The sequence below is a fragment of the Balaenoptera physalus genome (assembly GCF_965194825.1).
Source record: "Balaenoptera physalus genome assembly, chromosome: 19".
Taxonomy (NCBI): domain Eukaryota; kingdom Metazoa; phylum Chordata; class Mammalia; order Artiodactyla; family Balaenopteridae; genus Balaenoptera; species Balaenoptera physalus.
In genome coordinates, this window is record NC_138900.1 from 15,786,180 (window position 1) to 15,810,692 (window position 24,513).

At 38.4% G+C, this 24,513-nt stretch overlaps 1 protein-coding gene and 1 long non-coding RNA gene across 6 annotated transcripts in view; one reads left to right on the forward strand and one right to left on the reverse strand.

Annotated features, from left to right (window-relative positions):
• The window catches only part of ZFP82 (ZFP82 zinc finger protein), a 100,176-nt gene that overhangs the window by 6,874 nt on the left and 68,789 nt on the right, over positions 1-24,513 (reverse strand). For 4 of the 5 annotated variants that reach the window (XM_082439454.1, XM_082439453.1, XM_082439452.1 and 1 more), the window contains 3 exons: positions 11,308-11,393; positions 9,736-9,862; positions 7,482-7,574 (listed from right to left, as the gene is read on the reverse strand). In XM_082439454.1, the coding sequence (XP_082295580.1) occupies positions 7,482-7,574; positions 9,736-9,862; positions 11,308-11,316 (229 nt within the window). In that variant the 5' untranslated portion in view covers positions 11,317-11,393. Of the gene's footprint in view, positions 1-7,481; positions 7,575-9,735; positions 9,863-11,307; positions 11,394-20,182; positions 20,290-24,513 lie in introns of those variants that run through there. The other variant, XM_082439456.1, reaches the window with a different exon arrangement.
• The window catches only part of LOC309649438, a 29,995-nt gene continuing 25,118 nt past the window's right edge, over positions 19,637-24,513 (forward strand). Inside the window, exon 1 of the long non-coding RNA XR_014257113.1 lies at positions 19,637-20,242. This is a non-coding gene — a long non-coding RNA (uncharacterized lncRNA). The remainder of the gene's footprint in view (positions 20,243-24,513) is intronic.

The window sequence follows — 24,513 nt, forward strand, 5'->3', positions numbered from 1 at the left end:
AGAGAAAACCCCCATGCCACAGCTAGAGAGAAGCCCGCGTGCCACAAAGAAGACCCAACGGAGCCAAAAAAATAGAAAGAAAATAAATAAATTAAAAAAATAAATATTTTTTAAAAAGTTATATGTGGATTTTTGCGAATGCTGGGGTGTCAACACCCTAAACCCTGTGTTGTTCAAGGGTTAACTGTATATCTGCATTGTTATTATACATATATCATATACAACATAGATCTATGTTGAAATTATCTATTTATTAATTTTTCCAATTGTTATTCTGCTTATTTTCTTACCCCTAAACCTCATTAAGGGCAGAAACAATCCCTGCTTTACTCTCCATTAAATAATAAATCCAGAGCACAAAATAGATTTCACTCATTTAATTCCTATATTTATATACTTATTTTGAATATATTTCTCTGCCTCTAACCTCTCACATCTTACTACAATGATTAAATATTTTCTTTATTCATTCGAGCTAGCCCAGCTGACTATATAAATGAAAAATGGTGGTTGTATTTTCCTGTACATCCTTCCATTGCTTATACCCTTATTTATGCAGTATTCTCTACATTGCCATTCCCTCCTTCGCATAGCTATGGGTTGCTCTTTCTTTGTCTCCACATCACAACAAAGACACTGAGAAACTCTATGTACTTAAGCTCCCTTTAAGCTTATTCTATTACTCATCCATTTTGCAAATGCTCAGTGGATTTTGTTCCTTCATCCCCTTATTCTGGTCTCCTCCCTTCCATCCCCTCAGAGGCAAGACCATTCCTTATTTCCTAGAAATGTGACTTTCAGACAGGAAAATATGTTTATACCTTACTGAAGTTTATGAAATCCTTAGCAAAAAAAAAAAGACGTAATTTGTAAGTAACTCACTAATAGGGTCAAAGGGTTTTGTAGTAACTTGAGTGTGAAGAACTTGCTAACAAAGGTCATAATAGATGTAAACCAGAGGATGGTAAGCCAAGAGGAGAAATAGCCAGAGGGGAATTTAAGTGCTGAATGAGCTGTGTATGAGAGAGAAAAATGATGATGTTTTCAAATATTATAATATAGTCTGTATAAGAAAGCTGAAATCATATAGTTTCTACTAAAACTGGGAATTAATAATAACAACAAAAAAGTAAATCCACTTGGAATTTTAGAAGTCTATCTTAAATAACTCTTAGATCAATAGAGAAATAAGATCCCAAATGGTATTTGTTTAAAGAAAACAATAGTAACAATAAAAAAAAAATCTACATTAAATTACCTGTGAAACTGTAACCACAGAGCTTAGAAGAAAATTCAAAAACTTAAATACATGGGACTTCCCTGGTGGCGCAGTGGTTAAGAATCCACCTGCCAATGCAGGGGACACGGGATCGATCCCTGGTCCGGGAAGATCCCACATGCCACGGAGCAACTAAGCCCATGAGCCACAACTACTGAGCCTGCACTCTGGAGCCTGAGAGCCACAACTACTGAAGCCCGTGCGCCTAGAGCCCATGCTCTGCAACAAGAGAAGCCACTGCAATGAGAAGCCTGTGCACCGCAACGAAGAGTAGCCCCCACTCGCCGCAACTAGAGAAAGCCTGCACACAGCAATGAAGACCCAACGCAGCCAAAAATAAATAAATAAATTTATTTTTTAAAAAATCTTAATACATACAGCAAAAAAATGAAAGAAAAAATTAACTAAAAATCCCACCCCAAAATATTAGAAAAGCAAACTGAAGCAAAGCAGAAAAAAGAAATTAACTATATAAAAGCAGAATTAGAATAGTTAGAAAACAGAAAAAAAGAACTAACACACAAAGTAAAACCAGATTCTTTTTTTATAAATGAATCAGCAAAACAGATAACCATTAGTTAATATAATAAAAACAGCAAAAACGCACAGACATAGAAATTAAAAAATGGCAAAGTGAAAATAATGATTAAATACAGAACATAGTTGGAAGAAAGATTACTTTGCCAATAAGTTTTAAAACACAGCTAAAATGAATAATTTTCTAAGAAAATATAGGTTACCAAAACTGACCACAAAAGAGATACAATGTTTCAACAGATTAATTTCCATAAAGCAAACAGAGATTGTAGTCAGACTTACCATCTCCTTCTTCAAGGAAAAAGCTTTAAAAAGGTTACTGAAGCTTTAAAGAACAGGCCATACAAATTCTGTTTAGACTGAGAACTAAGAAAAAGGAGGACTTCCAAACTATTTTCATGATGTAATATTATCATACTAAATCCTGTTCATAAAAAGAAAACTACACACCAGTTTTCTGAAAACTGATGTAAAAATTCTAAGCATCTAATAAAACAGTGTGTCAAAAGACCCAGCGTCTTTTATTCAAAGAATGTTAAAGAGGTCCAGTATGGGGAAATCTATTAAGATAATTCAACACATTTAATACAGCTGAGGAAAGGGAAAAATAAAAATCACATGATCGGGGGCTTCCCTGTTGGTCCAGTGGCTAAGACTCCGCGCTTCCTATGCAGGGGGCCCGGGTTCTATCCCTGGTCAAGGAACTAGATCCCACATGCCGCAACTAAAGATCCTGCACGTGTCAACGAAGATCCCGTATGCCACAACTAAGACCCGGCACAGCCAAATAAATATATTTTTTAAAATATTTATTTATTTGGCTGTGCCGGGTCTTAGTTGTGGCTCACTGGCTCCTTACTTGAGGCATGTGAACTCTTAGTTGTGGCATGCATGCAGAATCTAGTTCCCTAAACAGGAATTGAACCTGGGCCCCCTGTATTGGGAGTGTGGAGTCTTAACCACTGCACCACCAGGGAAGTCCCAATATTTTTTTTTAAATTCACCTGATCAACTCCATAGACGCTGAAAAGGCAACTAAAAAAGGGAAACATTCCTGATTTTTAAAAAAAGCTCAATAAAGGAGGAATAATTACCTCCCTAAAATGATAAAATACATATTACCTTAACAAAAAGACAGCTTTGGAGTTATTACTCAAGACACTTAAATATCAGAAAAAAATGAGAGGTAGTCTTAAGAATTTAAAAGAAGAGATAAAACTGTATTTTCAGATGATAATTCATAATTGGAAAACTTAAGAGGTTTAAATAATATAAATAATAACAGAATTTAATAAGGTAGGAGGATATAAAAAAAAACTAATAGCCTTTATACATACATTTAATAATAAAATATGATGGAGAAAAAAAGATTCCAGTCACAACAGTTTCAAGAGTAAACTTAAAATATATATACAACCTTTATGAAGAAAACACTGAAACACTCATGAAGCATCTGGCATTAGATTTTCTAAAGATATCACACACGAAATCACAAGAGGGAGATTACTCTGCACAAGGGGACAGCAGTCTATCAAGGGTGTTCATGCTGAGAAGCTGAGCAGGTATGGAGACAATGGCAAACAACAGGGTAAATTCTGTATTCAAAGTAGCCAGGTATATCGAATCCTGCAGATTATCACCCCTGGGCCAGATAGCAACTTCTGTTGTCTGCCTGCAGAGTAGGCAACAGATATGCGGGCTAGGGCATGAGAGACAGGCCAGTGGCTGGTCACGTCCAGGGGATATGGCCACCTCCACAGGCCCAGTTGACAAAGCACTCCTATCTCACAAGAGTTAACTCTGTTTGTTCCAAACAAGTTTAGGCCAGTTTCACATTTTCCTGAAAGTACCCAATTTAATTAAACAATATGTAAACTTATAAGTAACTATGAGAAGAGATTGGTTCTATGAAAATGAAATTGAACACTTTGGAAATACATACATTGTATGTATTAATGTCATAAATACATTGTTAAAAATCATGGCTAACAGGGACATCCCTGGCGGTCCAGTGGTTAAGACTCTGTGCTCACAATGCAGTGGGTACAGATTTAATCCCTGGTCGGGGAACTAAGATCCTGCATGCCACATAGCACAGCCAGAAAAAATAAAAACAAAAACAAAACATGGCTAACAAAAACTAAGTGTGGGAGAGACAACAGTAAAAGATGGGGAAAACATAATAATCAAGAAGTGTTCTGTACTTGTTGCAAATTTGGTTCTTGTTCTACTTAAAAATTTTTTAACTAGAAATAGTAATAGACTATAAATTGTATGTGTGGTTTAGATGAAAAATTAAATAAGAGACACAATGGAAAGAAAGCCTTAGACACATGTCAAAAGTATTGACAAAGAGCTACATTTTAATGTTGAGATTAAAAATATTACTTTTATGGTATGTACATAAAATATCTAACCCATTTTTATGAATAAACAAACCAAATACCAGTCCCAATTCTGTTGGACCAAAGGATTTCTATTCTATTACACAATGCTGATGAGAATATAGAAAAATATAAGCCCTTTCTTTGATCAGTTAAAAATATATAAATATAAAAAATCACAAATGTGATTCCCCCGTTTCAGAGAACCAGCTTTAATTAAATGGAAAATGTCACATAAATTACCTGAACTTAGTACTTAGTCTGTTTAGGCATTTTATTATTAACCACCTTGCTTTGTTGATACAAAAAAAATTGGATATAGAAGATTTGGTTCCAAGGTAATCCTATTTGCATTTCAACACTGTGGACAGAGTACAAAGATTGGAAAATAATAAAACCTAACATCCAAGGAACTGTACTTCTGAAGTTATCAATTTTAGTCACATCCTGAATAAGGCCATAGTGAATGCTACCATTGAATAATCCTCATTCTATTCATGATCATCTTTCTGATTTCACTGAGGAAATAACAATAGAAGAATACGCTGTCCTCTCGCCACTACCCAGACCAACTTACTTGCATTCATAACTACATTGTTTTCCCTTTAATTCTCTCTTGTTCCCTGGATCCTATCCCCTTCCTCCACCCCCACCTCAAGGACACTGTTTCCAAATTTATGCTCTCTCTACTGCATCAATTTCCCCCACCTACAGAATCATTCCCATGGGCACACAAACATGGTCTATTATTGCATACCATAAACTACACTGCTTATAACCCAAAACCCCAGTGTAACTACCAACTCTATCTCCCAGCTTCCCTTCATACATACTTCTTCCAGAGTTGTCTTACACCCATCTCATCACTGCCTTACCTACTCTTATTAAGTCACTCCAATCAGGTTTTCACCCTGACTCCACTAAAATCATTCTTGACAAGGTCACCAGCATTCTCCATCTTGCCAGAATCTGGGGTCAATTCTCAGTCCTCATTCTCTACTCCTTCCATTTTGAAACATTTTCTTTTGTTTGTATCGTGGCTGCTCCTTCTGCATGTCCTTTGCGGCCCCCTCTTTCTAACGTCTGAATAGGGGAGTACCCCATGAATCAGTCTTTAGGCCTCTTCTCTTTATCTGCTTTCTTCTACCTGCATGTGTTCCTTAGATGAACACATTCAGACCCATAGATTTCAATTTTAACCATAAAGTGAAGACACCCAGATGGACATCAGGCTGTAACCTCTCCCTGAGCTCCATGTGTATATACATATTCAGCTGCCTACTCAACATCTAAAACTGGAAAAATAAAAGACAATTCAAACTTAAAATATCCAAAACAGAAACTCTCAACGTCTACCTGCTATCCTGCTCTTCCTATCTTCCCTACCTCAGTAAATTGTGCTTCCATTCACCTAGCTGTTCAAGCTAACACCCTTATCTCCTCCTTTGATATGTCTTTCTTACTTACTGCATTTATAAGTCCATCAGCATGTTCTTTTGGCACTACCTTCATACATAACCTGAGTCTAACAGCTTCTTACTACCTCCTACTGCTGCCATCTTTATCCAAACCACCATTACTTCCAGTCTGAACTGAAACTGCTTCCACACTGGTCCTTCCTACTTTTGCACTTGACCAGAGGGATCATTTTAAAACAGAAAGCAGACTATAGCTTCCAATTTCTCTTAATGATTATATTATATGGCCCTTGACTAACTCTGATCTCATCTCTTATTACTTTCCCTTCCTCTCCCCCATGTTCTAGCCATAATGGCTTTCAAACATGCAAAGCTAACTTCTTCCTTAGGCCTTTTCTATCTGCTCAGAATGCTCTTCCTCTAGAGTCAAATGGCTTGAGCCCTTACTTCACATCTCTCCTCAAATACCATCTCCTCAAAAAAACCTTCCTTCATTTGTCCACATTTCTATATGCATTTATACTTCAATAAAACTTACTAAAAGGAAGAAAGAAACAAAGAAAGAAAAGGAAAGGAAAAAAATAATGACCTTGTTTAAGATGTCTAACTTTGAATCAACAGTTGTTATTTTGGCTAAATATTTCCTGATTAAACTGATATTATCTTATTCACTTGGAACCACTGTATTTCATTATTTTTGTAGTATTAACAGTTGTAAATATCATTTAATCAGATGATAGAAAATAAGTTAGGATTGGGAAAAACAGCATATTTTTCTTTCCTTTGGTAGAAAGTGAATCAGAAGATATAACCTTATAAACAGTATGGGCACTGAAATGGCCCTGGTGTTACAAAAGAACTTTTAGCCTAATATGAGCCTCCTCTGTCAGACCTGAATATAACACAGAGCAAAATATAAAGTGACAACATATATCTCTATATCAAGAATTTTAAGGATCTTCTTTTAACAAAAGGTCCAAAGAGAGATGAAAATAGCACAGAGGTAGAAGCTAAACCAAGGGATCATTTTCCCTACAGTCTATTACATTCATGTTTCTTCCTGAAATGAAGGTAGATATATACATACATGGAAAAAGGTAAATAAAAATGATATTCTGTAAACTAAGGATCTATATTCTAGAGTAATTCACATGAAACTTCAGTTGCTGATAAAACGTATGATATTATTACCACGTCAAGCACACTCATCTCCACAGTCTTCTATTTCCCATTTTAAATTTTATGAGAAAAGTTAGGGAAGAAAGGCTTTCCTGACCATAACTAAAACAGCCTTCCCATCCCATACCATTCTCTATTCCCTTACTGTGCTTACCTTTATTCATAGTACTCCCTTATTACCTAACATATTTTCTATTTACTTACAGTTACTATGTTTCTGTAAATCAGGGTAAATCCTCATAGGACAGGGATTCTAGTGGTTTTATTTACCACTGTATTGATGGTGTCCAGCATAGTGCCTAGCTCAGAGCCCAGTTGGTCGATCGATCTATCTGTCTGTCTGCCTATCTATCTATACATGCAAAAGAAGAAATCAAAATATAGATAGAATAATATTGGGAACAGAGAGCACCTTTCCATACCTCATGCCCCCTTCAAAGGGGAGGAAAATTAGAGAGAACAACAACAATAAAAAAAGGAGAGTGGTAAATAGGATACAGTAGTACTATTAGTAACCCCAGCTAAGTCCTTAATTTGCTCCCAGGGTCTCAGCCCTTTTCTCCTTAGGCCATGGTCTTTCAAAGTGGGCTTTCTAAACAACATCAGAAGGGTGTGCCTCTTCCCTAACTAGCAGGGCAGTTTTCTCTGGTGATGGTTTCCCCTATCTTATTAGCCCTCACTTACCTGGATATCGTCTTCTTCCCTTCCTCACTACTTTCCAGGGCTCTTTTCCTTGCTCCAATAAGGAAATCACATCTGGTTTAGAAACGAAGCATCCTGGACAGAAGAAAAGAAATGTAAGGTAACATGGAAATAAAAAATAAATTCAAAATTACTTTGATTCAGTCTTGGTTAAAGTTTTAATAAACTATAGGTCAAATGGTAATTGATAAAGCCTTCAGAACAAAGAAAACTGAGATGATTAAAAAACATCATGTTAATATTACATAAGAAATGGAGATTGCAGAGGGAGGGAAAAGGTCTTATTTTCATTTATATTCACACAAGTACTCCTTTTCTTGAGAGCAACCGTGGTTGATAGACATCTGGGTTCAAATTTTGCCTTTGCCATAACCCAGTAGTGCGACCTTGGACAAGTTACCACTATGCTTTATCTTCCTCACCTATAAAATAGGGATAATTATAGTACCTATCGTACATGATTGTTGTGCAGGTTATATTAATATATATCCATACCTAAACATTGCCTAGAATATACACTAAGTGCTACATATATCTTATTAGCTATTATTTACTATAATTATTTTTTTAAACATCTTTATTGGAGTATAATTGTTTTACATTGTTGTGTTAGTTTCTGCTGTATAACAAAGTGAATCAGCTATATGTATACTTATATCCCCATATCCCCTCCCTCTTGCATCTCTCTCCCACCCTCCCTATCCCACCCCTCTAGGCGGTCACAAAGCACCGAGCTGATCTCCCTGTGCTATGCAGCTGCTTCCCACTAGCTATCTATTTTACATTTGGTAGTGTCATATGTCAATGTTCCTCTCTCACTTCGTCCCAGCTTACCCTTCCCCCTCCCTGTGTCCTCAAGTCCATTCTCTCTACGTCTGCATCTTTATTCCTGTCCTGCCCCTGGGTTCATCAGAACCTTTTCTTTTTCTTTTTTTTTTTTTTAGATTCCATATATATGTGTTAGCATATGGTATTTGTTTTTCTCTTTCTGACTTACTTCACTCTGTATGACAGACTCTAGGTCCATCTACTTCACTACAAATAACTCAATTTCATTTCTTTTTATGGCTGAGTAATATTCCATTGTATATATGTGCCACATCTTCTTTATCCATTCATCTGTCGATGGACACTTAGGTTGCTTCCATGTCCTGGCTATTGTAAATAGTGCTGCAATGAACATTGTGGTGCATGACTCTTTTTGAATTATGGTTTTCTCAGGGTATATGCCCAGTAGTGGGATTGCTGGGTTGTATGGTAGTTCTATTTTTAGTTTTTTAAGGAACCTCCATACTGTTCTCCACAGTGGCTGTATCATATAATTGCTTTTTTTTTTTTTTTTAATTTTTATTTATTTATTTATGACTGTGTTGGGTCTTCGTTTCTGTGCGAGGGCTTTCTCTAGTTGTGGCAAGTGGGGTCCACTCTTCATCGCGGTGCGCGGGCCTCTCACTATCGTGGCCTCTCTTGTTGCGGAGCACAGGCTCCAGACGCGCAGGCTCAGTAGTTGTGGCTCACGGGCTTAGTTGCTCCGCGGCATGTGGGATCTTCCCAGACCAGGGCTCGAACCCGTGTCCCCTGCATTGGCAGGCAGATTCTCAACCACTGCGCCACCAGGGAAGCCCTAATTGCTATTTTAATGAGAGGAAAATAAGAAGTTTCCTGAGGCATTTACTGTTTTTTCTTAGGATATTCATACAATGTTACATGCAAAGTTCTTGGATTTTTAACTTTTAATCATAAAAGTAGGTTGGAGTGAATATGTTTGTTTATTAATATAAGACATGAGTTCTCTTGAACTGTAAATAAATCCGGTTGATACAACTTACCACTAAAAAAATTATGTGTTCATCGGAGAGTCAGAGAAAAACCAAGATATAAGGTCTAGCTATTTTCCTTATAGGTATACCAACAAACAACAAAACACCTATAGCAATTCTGAGTTCGGATACAAAGTGAAGCCTGCTTTCTTTGACACTGGTAAGGTTGTAAATCACCCAGATTTCAAACCCAGTCCTTTCATCATTAAGGAAGGCCTGAAGGCCACATAAGGATGGGAAAGATGAATATGCTTAGTGAAGGTGCTCACTTCCGAACAAAAAAGCTCAAACCATTCCCTTGAGAACAGGGAGCAGAAATTTAGATAGTTTCTTGAAAGACATTCCTGAAATTTCCAGAGAAGAAAGCTAATTTTGCAGAGAACAGAGTCTAAATTTCTGGAGGCAGATAACCTTACCCAATGAGACCAAGTTGCTGTAGTTCTCCAACATTACATCTCTATACAAATCCCTCTGCTCCAAGTCCAGGTAGTCCCACTCCTCCTGAGAGAAATCTATGGACACATCACTGAACATCACTGATCCCTGAAATGACAAACCATACAACTGAAATTAAAGAAAATTTGTTTTAAGATGGAAAGAGAAAAAAATGGAAGAGATACTGCAGGAAATGGATCATAGAGCAAGCAAACAGGCTTGGGCTGGAAGCCTGTAACACAGTAGTTAGGAAATGAGTGTGCTTAAAGCAGGATGCCTATATGTTCCTGAAGGATCCTGTTGTTACAGACACAGCCTCTTGTATACTCTAGCATATCTTAACTATCCAAACACATCTGGGGAAAAAAAATAATCAGTATGTATGTATGTACGTATGTATTTATGCTGTGCCAGGTCTTAGTTGTGGCATGCGGGATCTTTAGTTGCAGTACGCAGACTTCTTAGTTGCAGCATGCGGACTCTTAGTTGCGGCATGCATGCGGGACCTAGTTCCCTGACCAGGGAGCAAACCCGGGCCCCTTGCACTGGGAGCGTGGAGTCTTACCCATTGGACCACCAGGGAAGTCCCTCAGTTTTCTAATTAAATGAAATACTGTGTATAAGTCTTCTGCCTGTTATATGTCTCCCTCACAAATTCTCAAAAAATGTGTTCTTCTACCCTTTCCCCTTAAAGAACAGATTTTTTTAAAAAAGTTTTCCTATGATATCTCTATGTTGGAAAAGGATCCAAATACAATTAAAAATTTCTTCCAAGTTCATCATTGAATCAGATCATATCATAAGCATTTCCCCATTTATGACAAATTCTTTAATGAAATTTTAAAAATTGGTTGTATAATAGTCTATGCAATAGATATCTGCATGATCTTCTTATCTATCATTTTCCATCCCTCACTGTATGCATTCCTTGTTCCTGAGTTAGAGGATACTGATGTAGATTCTGGATACTGGTGATCCAGAATCACAAAGATGTCATTCTAGACTAGCTCATCCTGTTCCAATATAAATGGTATACAACTCTTAGGGATTTCCAGAGAAGATACTTGAACTCTCTGCATGCAAGACCCAACCATAATCCTACCTAGTCCTAAAAGCCTCATAAAGCATGAGATCTCACCATGTACTGAGGCTGAGGTCAACCAACAGCAAATCTCACCTACTTGGAAAACTCAAGTTTGGAAAAATTTAGCGTTTTCCCATGAGCAGTCAAATGGGCCCATACTCTCTCAACTACTCAAAAGAGATGGTGAAACGTCTCCTTAAAGGGATTTCATTTCTGCTCCACTGCAGCTTTTAGCAGAAGACTGAGCACATATAAGAGATGCTGAATGATTTGTTCAATGAATACATGAACAATGACTGGAAAAAAGCGGACTCACAAGAAGGGCATTGTACTATTTATTTGGCCTCATCTCTCACTGGATCTGGAGGAAATGGTTCCTTAGATGGGGCTCTGATAAGTAAAAAGTTTCAGGATAAAGAAAAGTTTATAGGACCTTAACTTCCAGAAGGTGAAAGAAACAGCAACTTACATGGGCCATGGTTTAGAAATTCAAGAACTGGTCAGTCCTCCTTGGGGTTTACTTGCCTGAAGAAGCAGAGTTCACAGAGGCCAGAGCTAGGGGGAGAAAAAGGGGGCCATGAGATAGGCCTCAGAACTCTCAAAACGACTCAGTTTAATATATTCTTTCCCCTCCCTGGACCTCCCCACCACACACACACACACACACACACACACACACACACACACACAGAAATTTGAGGAGGTATGGACAAATCTAATCCCTATTTATAAATTTCAGGGCTGATAAGGGACCACATCATCTAAACCAGAATCTCTTTCAAAACCTCACAAGCCTGCTTAAATTAAACAGATACAAAGAGAGAAATTCATAGGACTAATGCTAGCAGCCGTTACCACTGAGAAATTACTACACTGGCAGCCCTGCCTGCCTGCAGTCAGAACAATAACTTCCAGAATCCTCTGGGCTCATCACTATTTTCAATCAGAATCATCCCCATTGCTTTCCTGGATGACTTCATTTGTCATTCTGCTTCTTACAACCTAGTCTGAAGAGGTGTGGATTCATGTTCTCAGCAGTTAGACAAAAACACATATCTATTTGTCAAGACTTTCCACAAGAAAATGAAATAAAAGGCATCCAAACTGGAAAGGAAGAAGTAAAACTATCTCTATTTGCAGACATGATATTATATATAGAAAATCGTAAGGACCCCACAGAAAAACTGTTAGAATAAAAGAATTCAGTAAAGTTGCAGGATGCAAAATCAATTTACAAAAATCAGTTGCATTTATATCTACTAATAATGAACTATAAGAAAGAGAAATTAAGAAAACAATCCCATTTATAATTGCATCAAAAGAATAAAATAACTAGGAATATATTTAACCAAGGAGGTTAAATAGACCTGCACACTGAAAGCTAGAAGACACTGATGAAAGAAACTGAAGATGACACAAATAAATAGAAAGATATTCCATGTTCATAAATTAGAAGAATTAATATTGTTAAAATGTTCATACTGCCCAGAGCAATCTACAGATTAAATGCAATCTCTATCAAAAATTCCACTGGACTATTCCACGGAACTAGAACAAACAACCCTAAAAGTTGTATGGAACCACAAAAGGCCCCAAATAGCCAAAGCAATCTTGAGAAAGAAGAAAAAAGCTGGAGGTATCATGCTTCCTGATTTCAAAATATATTACAAAGCTACAGTAATCAAAACAATATGATATCGACCCCCCCAAAAAAACCAGCTATATAGGTCAATGGAACAGAATAGAGAGCCCAGAAATAAAATCCATGTGTACATGATCAATTAATTTACAAAAAGGAGCCAAGAATATACAGTGGGAAAAGGACAGTCTCCTCAATAAATGGTGTTGGGAAAACCAGACAGCCGCATGCAAAAGAATGAAATTGGACCACTATTTCATACCATACACAAAAATGAACTCAAAATGGATAAAAAACTTGAATGTTTAAGACCTGAAACCGTAAAACTCCTAGAAGAAAACACAGGAGGTAAGTGCCTAGACATAGGTCTTGGTGATGATTTTTTGACACCAAAAGTAAAGGCAACAAAAGCAAAAATAAACAAGTGGGACTACATCAAACTAAAAAGCTTCTGCACAGCAAAGAAATCATCAACAAAATGAAAAGGCAACCTACTGAAAAGGAGAAAATATTTGCAAATCATATATCTGATAAGGGATCAATTCCAAAATATATAAAGAACCCATACAATAGCAAAAAACAAAAACCTTGATTAAAAAATGGGCAGATCTAAATAGACATTTTCCCAAAGAAGTCATAACAGATGGCCAACAGGTACATGAAAAGATGCTCAACATCACTAATTGTCAGGGAAATGCAAACCAAAACCATAATGAGATATCATCATACACCTGTTAGAATGGCTATTATCAAAAAAAAAAAAGAAATAACAAATGTTGGCAAGAATGTGGAGAATAGGGAACCTTTGTGCACTGTTGGCAGGAATGTAAATTGGTACAGCCATTAAGGAAAACAGTATGGAGGTTTCTCAAAAAATTAAAAATAGACCTACCATATGATCCAGCAATTGCACTACTAGGTATTTTCTGAAGAAAATGAAAACACTAATTTGAAAAGATTTATGCACCCCCATGTTCACTGCAACATTATTTACAACAGCCAAATTATGGAAACAACCTAAATGTCCATCGATGGATTAATGGATAAAGAAAATGTGAAACACACACACATACACAGGGATATTATTCAGCCATAAAAAGAATAAAATTTTGCCATTTTCAACAACACAGACGGACTTTGAGCGCATCATGCTAAGCGGAATAAGTCAGACAGAGAAAGACAAATACTGTATAATCTTGCTTATATGTAAAATCTAAAAAACACAAACAAACAAGCTCTAACCAAGCTCACAGATACAAAGAACAGATTAGTAGCTTCCAGAGGTGGGGGGATGGGAGGGTTGGAGAGGGTGATATGGTTGAAGGGGGGGCAAAGGGACAAACTTCTAGTTTTAAAATTAATGTCATGGGTTGTAATGTATAGCATGGTGATATAGTTAATATTTATATATATAATATAGTATTGCATATTTGAAAGTTGCTAAGAGAGTAGTTCTTATCACAAGAAAAAAAAATTGTAACTATGTATGTCCACAGATGTTAACTAGACTTACTGTGATCATTTTGCAATATATACAAATATCAAATCATTATGTTGTACACTTGAAACTAAAACAGTGTTCTATGTCAATTATACATCAATTAAAAATCAGAAGAGAAAAAAAGGACTTTTATATGATAGGTATTTTATATGTTAATTGTATCTGCAGGATTGCTATGTAGTATTGTAATTATCCTATCTATGCAATGGATCAGAAAATTCACACTAAAAGAAGTGAAATCACTTGCAGAAATTCAGTTAATAAGTAGCAAAGCTGCATTTGGAATCCTTATTTTTCTAACCACAAAGTCAGCTCTCTTTCACCTCTAGCTTTTGCCCCTGAAACCCAGAATCTCTTGTCCCAGTGAGAGAAACATGAGCAGGTATGACTCACTAAAAAATAGAAATAGCACATCAAATTACCTAAAGATATTAAACCTCATTTTAAGAGTACTGATGCCCATATTAGCAAGTTTGTAAGGATATGAACATTCTAACCTGTAGACTGCACAAAATTTAAAGTAGGTACAAGCAGCATTTAAACCATGAAAACCCTTTGATGCAGAAATTCTAACTTATGGGATTAAAGAAAATATTAAATAATTGTATATATGGACAAAAATGTAAAAGTGTGCTGACAGACATTATTCCTAGGGGAAAAAAACCTTTCCAGAACTGAAGCATCCTTCAGTAGGAATAGATTTAATAAATTATAAAGCATCCATAGCATGAAAAAACTTTCCATTTAAAAATTATGATGTAGGGCTTCCCTGGTGGCGCAGTGGTTAAGAATCCGCCTGCCAATGCAGGGGACACGCGTTCAAGCCCTGGTCCGGGAAGATCCCACATGCCCCAGAGCAACTAAGCCCATGCGCCACAACTACTGAGCCTGCATGCCTAGAGCCCGCGAGCCACAACAAGGGAAGCCCCCGCAATGAGAAGCCTGCGCACCACAATGAAGAGTAGCCCCCACTCGCCACAACCAGAGAAAAACCCACGTGCAGCAACGAAGACCCAAAGCAGCCAATATAAAATAAATAAAATTTTTTTAAAAATTTTTAAAATAAAAATAAAAATTATGATGTAGATCTTTAATAGAAAAGATGGAAATATGTTTACTACATGTTGCTGAGTGAAGAATGCAGGTAACAACAGTTGTGAGTACTGTGATACTGTCATGGCAGGTAAAAACACCTATATGTATCTATATATTCATGTATGTGCAAAGTAATCACTAAATGCTAACCTTTAGTATTAAAATAATTTTTTCGATTGAGGCATAGCTGATGTAAAATATTGTATAAGTTTAAGCTTTAGAAAATACACAGACATACAAATATTCAAGATATGCAGTCTTTAGAAAAATAAAATGAAATGGATATTATAATTATATTTGTAAAGTATACATATATATTGGCATAAAGAGGTACTAACAGGCATCGACAGAAAAAAATCTGCAAAGATTGCTTATTTCTACATTGTGATCTTAATTTTCTTCTTTTTGCTTACATTTACTTCATAATTTTATATGGCCATATATACCCTTGAAATATATATATTTTAAAAAATTTTATAAACAGGAAGTTTTTCTTCAAGTAGGTGAAAGGGATTTTTTAAAGCAGTCATCCCTTGAACTTGGAGGAAAAAAGCTGCTATTTTTTAATTTATTTCAGCTCCCAATATCTGAACCAACTCTATGATTTCTAAGTTTCTGCTGCTTCTCATAACTTTTTGACTGATGAATTTATCTTGGTTCTGAATTAGTCATTTTAGTCACGATGCCCTCCAAAGAGCTAATGAATTGTCTTTGTTCTGTTGGTCTCGCCCTGCATCAACATCATGAGGAAAAAATAAACTGTGAGAAAAAGCTTATTACATAAAATCCATTGACCTCCACAGAAATCTGATGGGTTTGGTACTATTTGGTCACAACCTGATAGTGCTTGCTATAATCAGATGATGTCTCCTTTCCAGGAACTCCCAAGCCATGCCATCAGACTTCTTCATTGACTTTATTTTAGTCTTACTCCTGTAGAGGTTTATCTACCTTGATAGACAAAAAGCAACTTAAGGATTTTAGTTACTGTATTTTCCCCAAGCACTAGCACAGGATCTGGCATGATATGAGTTCTTTTTAAATGTCTGATAATTTAACCTAGAAATTCCAATTCTAGGAATTTATCCTTAGGGAATATTTGTAAAAGTATACACAAAGAAGTATATGCAAGGAAGTTCTTCAAAGAATAATTTATAACCAAAAGAATACCTAACAATAGTCAACAAGCTAAATAAATTATGTTCCACTGTATGATGGCATTTTATACAATTATTAATAATGATGATACTAGTTCATATTAATTAATGAAGAAAGATATCCATGATAAACTGCCAAGTACACTAGGCAGACTAAAAAGAATATGCACAATGTTGGGAGGTGATTGACTCTCACATATGAAAAACACAGGCTTTGCTGTCAGGATGCAGGATGTGAATCTAAGCTCTGACAGTTATCAGCTAGGAGGCTTTGGACACGTTACTAATTTCCAGTGCCTCTGTTCCCTCATAGACAAACTGGAGAATAACAGTATCTAGGGGACTTCCCTGGTGGTCCAGTGGTTAAGACTTCACCTCCCAATGCAGGGGGTGCAGGTTCGATCCCTGGTCGGAGAACTAAGATCCCACATGTCTGGAAGCCAAAAAACGAAAACATAAAAACAGAAGCAATACTGTAACAAATTCAATAAAGACTTTAAAAACGGACCACATCAAAAAAATAACAGTATCTTATAGGGTTGTTGTGAATCGTTAATATAATACATATAAAGAACTTAAAGCAGCTTATTATAAGCACTGAATAAAATGAAAAACATGACATGTCCTTCATTCTATTTATTAAAGAAAATTATCTTTAATAATTTTTAATTAAAAATTTAAATTTTTTGATAAATCATCTCTAATAATTATTTTTTTAAGGAACATTTATTTTTTGGCCTCATTGGGTCTTCATTGCTACGTGCAGGCTTTCTCTAGTTGCGGTGAGCGGGGGCTACTCTTCGTTTCAGTGCGCGGGCTTCTCATTGCGGTGGCTTCTCATGTTGCAGAGCATGGGCTCCAGGCGCGCAGGCTTCAGTAGTTGTGGCACGCAGGCTCAGTTGTTGTGGCTCACGGGCTTGGTAGTTGTAGCTAGCGGGCTCTAGAGAGCAGGCTCAGCAGCTGTGGCGCATGGGCCTAGTTGCTCCGCGGCATGTGGGATCCTCCCGGACCAGGGCTCGAACCCGTGTCCCCTGCACTGGCAGGTGGATTCTCAACCACTGAGCCACCAGGGAAGTCCTCTAATAATTTTAATACTAGAATGCCCTTTCTCTTTTTTCTTAAGAGTAAATTTTTTGAGATTTTCACAACTGGTCTTTCTTACAACATCAATAAATTTTAGAACTAGGCTTGAGAAAGTAATTAACAAAAATCAATATCTCCATAACTAAGAAGTGTAAATTCTTGAAAAGTTTTTCAAATTAGAGGGGAACCATTGCACTCCCCTTTACCCTGCATAGGCGTAACAATATAATAAATCTTATGACTGCACTGGATTGCTTTTTCAAAGTGTTGGAGAGTCTTTATCTCCTTAAATAACCAATTTTTATGATTCTATTTTGCAAACCAAACATATGTACACAAGTGCACAAAAAAAATTTGGAAAAACAAACACCAAAATTGTAATATTCATTAACTCTGGATGATGGGACTAAGGGCATTTAAAATTTTCTTCTTAAAACTTCCTTAGGTTCCTGTATTTTTTTTCTTTTTACAATAAACCTGCATGAATTCTATCATCAGAAACAAAAATTACTATTTCCATATAAATAAAATAGATGGGAGAGGGAGTACCTTCCAGTTGTTTAGAGAAATGTGAGTCATAGGCCTGTGACATGAGAGGGTTCCACACACACACACACACACAAATTAGTATGGCAGAAATAACTAACTGTTCTTTTACTGTTCATCAAAACGATAAGCTATCTTCACAATCCTTCTCCTGTTACTGAACACAATGAAGGTAAACAGCATTCCCAAATTTAGAAAGAGTATACCAAAGCAGACAGAACAGTATTTGGTATACAACAGATGCTTTATCTCCTCCTTTCTCCACTGAATAACTAATTAAATTTTTATATTAGATATATCCTTGCAAAATGTCACACAAATCCCTAGTTTATTAAAAGGAATTCATATATAACTAAAAATGTCTTGAGTCATCTTGTTCAAAACTGTAACTGTTGCTTAAAATTGATCATTTTACTTCTTTTCCTTCCCATGAGTCAATACCAATGGCATAAAATCGCATCACATGGATGGAATGTGATTTATTTAATAATTTCCTATTATTAGACACATTTTATTTTCTCTTATCTTACCTTATTTTATTTATTTTTGTCTGCACCACGCAGCTTACAGAATCTTAGTTCCCTGACCAGGGATTGAACCCAGTGGCCCATGGTAGTGAAAACGTGGAGTCTTAACCACTGGACCCCCAGAAAATTCCCATAGATACTAATTTTATATAGTTCTTATTTCAAAGAACATTCTCAGACATTACAGTCTTTGATTCTAGGCCAATGGATATGAATCTTTTTGGGTCATGTTTGATAATCTCATTAAATTATGGACTTCCTTCCCAGAAAAATGGCATATTAACAACTATTATAATTTTACATACAATCTCAAGGGGTTTCTGGTAAAGTGAAAGCCCCAAATGGATTTAAATTACCACTAGTTAAGAATTCCTATTCAAACCATTTGAGCACCTCATTTTTTTTTTTTTTAAGTTTTATTGGAGTATAGTTGCTTTACAATGTTGTGTTAGTTTCTACTGTACAGCAAAGTGAATCAGCTATACCTATACATATATCCCCTCTTTTTTGGATTTCCTTCACATTTAGGTCACCGCAGAGCATTGAGTAGAGTTCCCTGGAGCACCTCATTTTTTTAAACTAGGAAATGTTCAACACAATTAGCACGGTATTTCCATTTTTCCTGATCTATTGGAGGCCTATGGGGAATTGCTCCAAACCACCACTTAACAACAAATAGCTAATGTTTATCAAGTACTTATGAAGTATCAGGCAGTGGTACAAGACCTTTACACATAGTTAAAAAAAAAAAAAGAAAGCTCTCAGAAGTAAGGGGAAGTATCTGCCACATGGATATATGCATATAGGCACTAGGGAGGGGAACTAGATATCAAGTTAATGGACAGGTCATATTAAGCAGAAGGAAGCAAATGTTCCCAGGTCCTAAAAAATAAAAATGCATTTCACAGAACAAGAGGAAATACCCACTCGTCTTGACCTTGACTTTGAAGTGGGCAATAGCAATTCATTCCTCCTCCTCATCAGAGCCCTTTTCTTAGTTTGACAAGACTCAGGAAGAAGGGAATCTTAAGACAATATAGGCCTTTCTTGGAGCCCTGCCCACGCCGGCTAAATTAGGGCACGCCACGACCACATCTGTCCCCACCAACCACCACCCACGCAAGCCCAGAGTAAGGAAGAGGAAGAGTACTGACTCTTCCCAGTATTAGAGAAAAGCCAGGGTCACGGCTGTGCGGGACTGGAATTGGACTTCAGAGAGGCAATTCCGTGGCTCCGAAACCTGCAGGTGGAAAGTGCGGAGCTGTGTGAGCAACCGCGCGTGTGTGTCCGCGCGCGCCCGCCGGAGGATGTAGTGCGCTGGCAATACTCCCAGGAGCCAGCCTGGGGGGCACGTTCAGTTCTAGCATTCTTATCCCAAGACGGGTCTGAGTCTTTTTGTTGGGAGTCTTTTCTCGGGCTCTCAGTTATCTGACTGGGGGCCATTTCTCTGCGGCTGGCAGAAGATTCAGCCGTGACGCTAGGGTCGGAGTCACCCAGTCCGCAACCGACGGTCACACAAGAGGCTCTGCACCCCATTCAGTCACACAAACGCCATCACCCACTAGTTCCGGCCTCACAACCGCACATAGTCCCGATGCCATACCCCGGTGCAGGCACGCCCACAGACACACCACACCGTTACACCTCCGCGGTTCTCACGCCCACTCGGGGCTGAGATGCTGGGCTCCCGACACTCTGAGGTGCTGCAGCGCTTCCCTTCCCTCTCCCTCATCGCCAGGCCGCAACGCCTTTCCTACCGATGGCCAGAACAAATGCTCCGAGCCTGGACTGCTCACCTGGGGCGCCGAACCCGTCTCACGGTGATGCCCAGTGGAAGAGAGCGCGCGACAGCTCAGGTAAGTCCACAGCCCCCGGGGCCTAACGGGCCGCGCGCGGGGCTTGTTGGGAGCGCAGGCTGCACGCACTGAGTGCGCAGGCGCGGCCGAGCCCCAGTGGGCGGGGCATCAGTGAGTGAGCTGCTTTGAGTGGGATGTGTCGACTGAGCCCGAGATCCAGTCGCTCCCCAGCGGGGCGTGGTTCTCGGCTCTTTGTCCTGAGGAAGTCGCGGCAGGGCCTGGAGCGGGGCGGGGAGGGACGACGGGCGCATTAAAGAGGGATGTGTATGCGAAAATAGGACTCTCCGTGGGGCCAACCGGAGAGGTGTGTGACCAAGGACAGCGCTTGTGTATCTGTCTTTGGAGTGGTTCTGGGTGCGATGTTTTTCACTGAATGTGGCTGGTTGTGTTTGAGATGGTGCGACTGCTGGGATTGGAATGCGGTTTATGAAGATTTTATGACTGGAATTGTGTCGGGCTGTGTCGGGCTGAGAATGTTGTGAGGGCCTGTGAGAGAGTGGGGCTGACTGAGTGCATGAGGTTGCGTTTCTGTGAACCTGTCTGTAATTGAGCATTTATGTGGCTCGGTTTTGGTAGATTTTTTTTCCTTGGGCCTTCTCTGCAGACCCTGAATGTGAGTCACTCAGTGTGTGTCTGAGAAACGACCTGCCTGATTGTGTGGCGAGTGTGTGTGCTTCTGGTATGTTCCTGCAGGACTGTGAGGAGGTGGCTCTCGGGATGATTGGATGTGACCAGGAGCCTCACTCTCCTCAGGTCTGAAACAGAGAAAGGAATATTGCATCTTCAAGGAGCATCAACTTTACTGAAGGATTTAGTGAAAAAACGGACTTTTCTGGGAAATTATTTCACATTTAATCACAGGTTTCTTATGGAGAAAAATGCAAATAAGCATTACTTTAAAAATAAGATTTCGGGCTTCCCTGGTGGCGCAGTGGTTGAGAATCTGCCTGCCAATGCAGGGGACACGGGTTCGAGCCCTGGTCTGGGAAGATCCCACATGCCGCGGAACGGCTGGGCCCGTGAGCCACAATTACTGAGCCTGCGCGTCTGCAGCCTGTGCTCCGCAACAGGAGAGCCTGCGATAGTGAGAGGCCCGTGCACCACGATGAGGAGTGGCCCCCACTTGCCACAACTAGAGAAAGCCCTCGCACAGAAACGAAGACCCAACACAGCCATAAATAAATAAAAATTAAAAAAAAAAAAAAGAGTTCTCATCACAAAGGAAAAAACTTCAAAAAAAAAAAAAAAGATTTCAAAGGAAATTCCTGCATAGAGTAGTTGATTTGCTTCTGCCCCAAATTCCCATGAGTGGGCTTTTCCTCTCTCATAGTGTTAAGGGGATTTTGTTAGGAAGACTTAAGAAGCCCTACTCTATGAAAAAAAATCTTTACACAGAAGAGGAGCAGTATGGCTAGAGCAGACAGTCCAGGATTAGGAAGTCAGATATCTTGAGTTCTGGATCAGACACTATTTTCCCTTTGTTAAAGGAGGGCAAGAAACTTGTTTAAGACTCAAAGCATGAGTTCATACTGACATTACTAATTCAAATTTAACATTACAGGGTTTTATTCTTACCTTTTATATTTCTGCTTCTTTTCTCTAACAGAAATCCTAGTTCCTAGTAATATTAACATATTTATTTATTTCCCTTAGCCTAGAATTGCTATAAAATAGTTTAAAATTGTAATACCAATATTATTACTAACAGTCAAGCCTGTAAATATAATTTTAGACTGTAGTGCTTTTAAAGCAGGGGTTGGCAAGCTATAGCCTGCAGGCCAAATCTGGCCTGCCACCTGTTGTATAGCTAGTGAGTGTCTATGGTGTCTGTTTTTTTAATGGTTTAAAAAAATCAATAATCATAATAATCAAGAAGAATAATATTTCATGAGGTGTGAAAATTATATATTTCAATTTCAGTGTCCTACACAAAGTTTTATTGGGACATAGCCATCCTCCTTTATGTATTGTCTATGGCTACATTTGAACTACAAGGGCAGACTTGAGTAGTTAGTGTAGACTGAATGGCCTGTGGATTCTCATTATTCATGGTAGTTATATTCTATAAAGTTGTTGCAAACACTGAATTAGTGAACTGTTGCTCCTAGCAGAGATATAAAGTTAGTTTCCTATAAATATCTGGTTACAACATTTTCCTCAACCAGTCAATACATAACATTGTTTTATGTGTTTCTATTTAAAGATACTTTTTATATGTTATTGATGTATTGACATTGAACTCAAGGCCAACAACAGCATAACTCATTCCTGAATGAAGTTTATCTAACACATGTATTGTCTCTGTAAGGCACATCTCTGTAATCCTTCTTGCCCTTAGGAACACTAGACAACACTTCAGCATAAACTTTGGGGCCATTTTAAACAGCAAAATCACCAACAAAAAGCACAAAGATGAGGGACTTCCCTGGTAGTCCAGGGGGTAAGACTCCGTGCTCCCAATGCAGGGGGCCAGGGTTCAATCCCTGGTTGGGGAACTAGATCCTGCATGCATGCCACAACTAAAGATCCCACATGCCACAACTAAGACCCAGCACAGCCAAAAATAATAATAAATAAATAAATAAATATTTTTTAAAAAGCACAAAAATGAGAGGAAAATAGTAATACCACACTGAGAAAAGGATATGTATTTATGGTATAAGAACAGAAACAAAGGCTTCCCTGGTGGCACAGTGGTTAAGAATCCACCTGCCAATGCAGGGGACACAGGTTCCAGCCCTGGTCTGGGAAGATCCCACATGCCATGGAGCAACTAAGCCCATGTGCCACAACCACTGAGTCTGCACTCTAGACCCTGCAAGCCACAACTACTGAGCCCGTGTGCCACAACTACTGAAACCCACGTGCCTAGAGCCCATGCTCCACAAAAAGAGAAGCCACCGCAATGAGAAGCCCACACACCGCAACGAAGAGTAGCCCCCATTCGCTGCAACCAGAGAAAAGCCCGCGCTCAGCAACGAAGACCCAACGCAGCCAAAAATAAAATAAAATAAATTAATTAGAAAAAAAAAAAAAAACCAGAAACAAGAAGGCAGAGGGTACCCTATTTGACTTCAGCTGAGAACATGTGTGTCGGGAGACTCATAGGTCATCGATTTTCACATGCCAACGAATGACCAAAAAGGTGCTGGGAGTATTGACTCTGGGGTTACAAATGAATTTTAGCAAGTAGGTTAGTTTGCAAATATGGAATCTGCAAATAATAAGGATAGACTGCATTTACTATCTGGCCTTTTACAGAAAAAGTTTGCTGGCTCCTGTTTTAGAGTATATCCTTCTTAATTATAGAGTGTTTAAAAACTACTTGAAATAATTCTTTTCCTGTGCCATCAATAAATTCCGTAATTAATTATAACCCATTAAATAAATTAAAATCCATAAACAAGAGAAAAAGAAGAATGCCAGCTAATAAGTTTGTTTTACATGGCTGTGAACTCTGCTTCAAGTACATTTACAATATTTGGATTTGATGAAGATTTTTGTATAGTATGATGTTTTCCTTTAAGTTCACATTCATTTCTGTTGTCTTCTTTCATGTCACCTATCATCTGCAGTTAGGTAAGATAGTGACATTGTTAAAATGGATACATCGTCATGGCATGAAGGCTAGCCATTGGTAGGATAATATTATAACACAATTTATCAGGCAATACTGAGTTTTCTTTGAAGTCAGTCTCTATCTGATTTTTCCCAATGCTAAATGTTTGCCTTGCCTGCTGCTGACCAGCACTTCTGCTTCTTTACAGAGCCTTGACACTCATAGTGCCACTTGCATTGGTGCAAACAAGGTGCCCAGAGAATAGCTTTTCCAAAGCTGGGCAATAGCTGGGTGAATGAGTTCTGATTACAGAAGATGTGCTGGTAGTTTGTGTGCATCCTCAAATGGATTTCTACTGGTCCCTGTCCAGGGAGGGAGGGCACTATTGCACTGGTCACTTCTTAGGTGTAGATTGCCTAGACTAAACCTCATATTTGCTTACTAAAGGGTTCTGCATCCAATTTCAGTGTGTGTGTGTGTGCGCGTGTGTGTGTGCGCGCGTGTGTGTGTGTGTGTGTGTGTGTGTTCCCCACACCACCAAGCAATTCTCGGACACCAGCTGGGTGTCCTGCAATTGGACTCAATTCTGACTCTGTGTACCTGGAGATAGTGTCAGATCCCAGAGGTTAAGGACTCAGCCCTACATCTCCCCACCCCCAACTTCAGATGCCAGTTGCAGGCATCTGGCATCCAGGTTATCACCTGTGCCTCT